The sequence below is a fragment of the Nicotiana tabacum genome, chromosome 8, assembly GCF_000715075.1.
Source record: "Nicotiana tabacum cultivar K326 chromosome 8, ASM71507v2, whole genome shotgun sequence".
NCBI lineage: Eukaryota > Viridiplantae > Streptophyta > Magnoliopsida > Solanales > Solanaceae > Nicotiana > Nicotiana tabacum.
The window spans coordinates 9,591,193-9,596,034 of record NC_134087.1 but is presented as its reverse complement, the minus strand read 5'-3'; the positions used below and the strand labels follow the sequence as shown (position 1 = coordinate 9,596,034).

General features: G+C 36.1%; 1 protein-coding gene across 5 annotated transcripts; it reads left to right on the top strand.

Moving 5' to 3' along the window:
* Nucleotides 1-438: 438 nt before the first annotated feature.
* On the top strand, nt 439-3,914 carry LOC107818911 (putative F-box/LRR-repeat protein At3g18150). 5 transcript variants are annotated; one of them, XM_075218962.1, is made up of 5 exons: nt 439-686; nt 934-1,843; nt 1,924-2,110; nt 2,433-2,621; nt 3,611-3,914. In XM_075218962.1, the coding sequence occupies exons 2-3, from the start codon at nt 965-967 to the stop codon at nt 1,945-1,947; spliced, it is 903 nt and encodes a 300-aa protein (XP_075075063.1). In that variant the 5' UTR covers nt 439-686; nt 934-964; the 3' UTR covers nt 1,948-2,110; nt 2,433-2,621; nt 3,611-3,914. The 5 variants fall into 5 exon arrangements, 4 of the variants coding, with proteins under 4 accessions (XP_075075063.1, XP_016500474.1, XP_016500473.1 ...); XM_016644988.2 differs by having other exon boundaries at nt 442-686; nt 934-1,848; XR_001655539.2 differs by having other exon boundaries at nt 458-686; nt 934-1,227.
* Nucleotides 3,915-4,842: the final 928 nt, after the last annotated feature.

The following is a 4,842-nucleotide window of genomic DNA, read 5'->3' as shown; positions in this document are numbered from 1 at the left end:
CTTTGATATATAGTGTCGTGGATTCTCTTTCTCGTAAATGGCACTCGTTAGATAATCAAGAGTCAAGAACGGCGGCAGAAGTTTTGATACGCTGGTGATAGCTGATTTTAATTTTAATGGGATGTGAGAAGAGAATGGGATGTATCAAAGTAGAGAGAGAAAGAAAATAGTGTAACTGATTAACGTATTTAGTGGCTTAGGGCTAGGAGGTAACCAAAATTAAATATTTTGCTATATCTATAGAATATAATTTTTTAAATGGTATTTGTTTAAAATAAATAAGGTATTAACCTTTGTTATAGGACGTAAAAATTCCTAACTTTTTTACCTACTATGCCTTTCATCGGGTGAGCACTGTCATAGGACAATATTTCTTCATTTTTTAGGCGCTTGTACTTTTATCTGTAAGCTTTGTAATTAGTTTATAAAGAATATTTCATAATGTTTAATCTTAAAGTTTTGTATGCAATGATATATGATACACGCGCAAAATTAATGTGTAGTATAAATAGAATTCCGATATAAAATATGTTTGTGTTGGATTTTGATTGTTTTCCATTACCCTTTTCCTGTGTGTAGTTTAGCCGAAAAAATAAAAAGATTACACAAGTGCAGCCTAGGAGCATAGAGTAGTTTATCCGGTGGAAGGAGAGACTTGTGGATCCGTTCAGAAGAAGATCTATCCGGTAATTGACTTTTCTTTCCTCTCTCTCTCACACGCACACGCACACCAGGGACATCGTCTTTTTTCCTCTTGCTTTTGTTTTTCCTTTTTCTTGTGGGATTTGGTTTTTACACTTCCTAAATCCGATAACAACTTGGTTTTGGACTAGAATCGCTCTCTTTCCTTTTACTTTGTGAATCCTTTCTCCAATTGGCTTAGGATGAGTTTTACTCGTATAAGTATGTTCTTCTTTATTTATTCTGTGGCAGGCACCTCCTTATAGAAAATATTTTGGCAGTGATGGATGGCTTAGATCAATTTTCCAAACTGCCGATGCCAATTTTGCAGCACATCCTGTCTTTCCTCATTGTTAAAGATGCTGCGAAAACTAGTGTTTTGTCCAAGACATGGAACAGTGCTTGGAGTTCCTTGTCGTGCTTAAATTTTGGTGATATTGTTTTCATGGAGTCAAAAAACGTTCTGGATCAAATTCTAGCAAATCGGCAAAAGCAGAACATCTCTATACAAAGGTTCAAGGCAAAGTTACCAGATAATCGGTTAAAGTATGTGGATAATTGGATTAAAATACTGGTAGCCGGTAATATCAAAGAGTTGCATTTAGAGGTTTTCACATCCACTAACAAGTTGCCTGAAGCAATCTTTGCTGCCAAAGCTCTAAATATGCTTTGTTTGGGTGGATTTAAGCTCGAATTACCCTCGGATGGCATAAAGTTTTCATCTTTGCGAGAGTTACATCTTATTAAATCATTTTTGGACGACCAAGTACTTGATGCTTTATGCGCAAGTTGTAGTCATTTAGAAGTTTTGTCTTTCAGGGAATTCGGCGGACTAGTCTGTTTCCAAATTGCTGGAACTTTACCTAAACTAAGGATAGTAAATTTGGTAAATTGCCCTGAACTACTCCAGAGGGTTGATATTACAGCACCTGATCTTAAATACCTTCACATTAGCTCCATTATTGAGGAACTGAATGTAATTAAGATAACTGCTTGTAAATCATCATTAAAGAATTTGAACCTCTCTTCTGTGGCTGTGACTGACCAATGGTTAGAGAACCTTTTACCAAATCTACCCAACCTTGAATTGTTTTACTTATCTTCTTGTTCGTCGTTGAAGTCTTTGAAAATCTCAAGTGACCGGCTCAAGTATTTCAAAGTGGTCAGGTGCAATAACCTGATTGCGGTTGATTTGGATACTCCTAACTTATTGGTATTCTCATCTGATTTTCGTTATTGCAGAAAAGTATTCCAAGGGGGTATTGATCTGTTGCCTACATTCAAATTGAAAGCTTCACATCTGTCGGAAGTTAATCTTAAATTCATCTTATAAACCCCCATTGACACTCGCTGGTACTCTACGCTCACTAAGTGTCTCGGGAACTTTAATAATGTCAAGGCTATTGCACTAAGCTGTGATGATCACAAGGTACGTACAACAAATTGTCTATTTTCCCTTGCCGGAAGCAGAGGCAGAGTCAGAATTTGAAGTTTATGCCTGGGTTCTAAACTGGCCACCAAACCCACATCTCATCTTAGTTATTGGCCCGCAATTAGATATTTATACTTATTTAATGGATTTCCTAATAAAAATTCTGGATCTAAGCAAAAACTATTGGATTCAGCTGAACCCATACCCAACACTCTACCTCCGCCTCTGGAAGCTGTTATGGATTTCTTATCCCCGCTTCCCCCCAAAAAAAGAAAAAGCAGTTCTGGATTTCTCATAATTCTTCTTTTTGCTTGTGCAGGTGATAGTTATACCAAAACGCATGAGAGAAAACTTGCTTCCTCTGCTTTATGGTACTCGTTTGCACGTAAAAATTAATAATCTATTGAGTCATTCAGCTATGGTACACGTTCTTGAGAGTTTGTTTTGGGTTTCTCCTCAACTGGGCACCCTATCTTTTGGCCAGATTATAGACTATAGGACCCTGAAGGTAATATGTTTATCTTTTAAAGGCACTAACTTTGTAGTATATATGCGTGACTGTGTTATCAAAGGCACGCTTAAGTCCTGAAACGAGGCTCAAAACATGTTGAGCGCTTTGCCTCGTTTAGTGGGCGTTTCAGTGTCGTCATCAACGCTCTAAGGCATAGTTTTCCTTGCTAATGAACGTAATTAGGAAGAAGCGATACTAAACAATTGGTATTTCACTTTATTGTAATTTTTCTTCAATTTCTTGGTCTATATATTTGGTATCCATACTTATAGATACTAGTCTTGGACTACGCACACATATTTGTAGCTTTTTCTCCAATTGTGTCTTTCTTTATTAAAGCCCACACTTTATTTGTGCTTTAAAGCCCCAACATGCCTTAGAGATTTTTTGCACTTTTCGCCATCGATAACACTAATGTACGAAAAGATTAGAGGTCACTCTAAGGTTTATTGAACCTTTACTCTTCATGTATGTTTCCTTGCAATTAGTTCCTTTTCTTACTTGCCTTTTGATTCTTCATTTTAGTTGAAAAGCCTGCATACTTGGTTTAAAATCTTTAGTTTACCTAACAGTCCACTTATGAGCAGATTAGCCAAAACCTAAAAGTTAGTCAACCAACATGCAAAACTGCAGTCACCTACAAATTAGTCATTGAGCATATTATAAAGCTTAGCAAAAGGGAGGGTAACCCGGTGCACTAAGGTCCCGTTATGTACGGGATTCGGGAAAAGGTCGGACTACAAGGGTCTATTGTACGCAGTCTTATCCTGCATTTCTGCAAAAGGTTGTTTTCACGGCTTGAACCCGTGACCTCGTGGTCACATGGCAGCAACTTTACCAGTTACGCCAAGGCTCCCTTTCGTTATAAAGATTAGCTAGGTTAAAAAATTCTGTGTAGCCCCTTACAAAGTTGTTAATGGAGACATTTATTACTTTTGTTCCTGTTGTGCATAGTTTGATTGTGACTAGTTTTCCTGGTTTTGTAGTTTACATACAGAGATACAACTGATGAAGCTGAGAAACCTTGTTGTGCATATGTACCTTGGAAATGTTGGAGGCATGAGTTAAATAAAGTCAACTTGCAACACTTTACATGTATGGAACTACCGAAGTTGAGAAACTACTTTCTCACAAATACAGATGTATTGGAGATAATTGAAGATCCACCAGGATGCTGCCTTTGTAATTCAACTTACGGATGTTTTGAATAAATTTGCTCATGACTTATTCTGATGATGTACTAGGGGCAGATTGGACATTTGGTTGCAATGTTATTATTTTTTCCTCTTATTTGCGGAATCGTTAAGTAAATTATCCTAGAACATTCTGTTTTGCCAGATTTTCTTACCATAATTGGTTTTCCTAAGGAAAGGACAACATATTTATCATAACTGGGTTTTTCTTTTTCTTAAAAGGAAAATATAATTTTTCCATATTTAGCTAGTCCATTTTCTTGTAGTAAAAGTTTGGAGTTCTTTTAAATTGAAGATCCGTCCTTCTCATTCAGTAGCATCCACAATGTAGTCATATGGGGTTTGAGAGTCGTGTTTAGGGGGAGAACTTTACAGGACAAGTGTTAGTGTGTCACTTGTGTTTGTCTTTTCGTGAGGTTGTTCTCTCGATATTTTGTACTCTCTTTTTATATAGTGGATTGCTCATCTCTGCCGTAGACGTAGGTCAATTGACCGAACCACATTAAATATTTGTGTCTCTTTTAGTATATTTCTCTTTTGTTATTTTATTTATCGTTGTTTAAGATTTGCTTTACTAGCTTCCGCATGACATCTTATTTTTTGGTCCAAACACATTCATGGCGTAGAAATTTGTGATTCATTAACTTCTGGAGCCCCTTGGTTTTGTATAAGTGGGAATTTGATGTTCTTATTATTTTAATCTAAATCAGCTAATGTTTTGTGTTATTATTTTGATTTAAGAAACAGTAAAATCAATAACGAGGAGTAACAACATGTTGACTTTCCAATTTCACGAATTTGTCGTACTAACATATTTTGCGTTTTTGCATTTCTTTCTTTCTGGTTGGTGGATGGAGCTATGATGTAGAGAAATCTTTAATATTGGTGTTTCACTGTTTGATAAGGATGATACAACCTTGCAACAAATTTACGTACAAATTATCAAGATTCAAACGATTTTAATAATAATCGATTGTTCATTAACTTTTAATTTTCACTACCAAACAAAAATTTCAACCTTTTAA

Bases quoted from the DNA above. Each gene is read 5' to 3' on its own strand.
- LOC107818911 (XM_016644987.2), top strand. From the start codon at position 965: ATGGATGGCTTAGATCAATTTTCCAAACTGCCGATGCCAATTTTGCAG.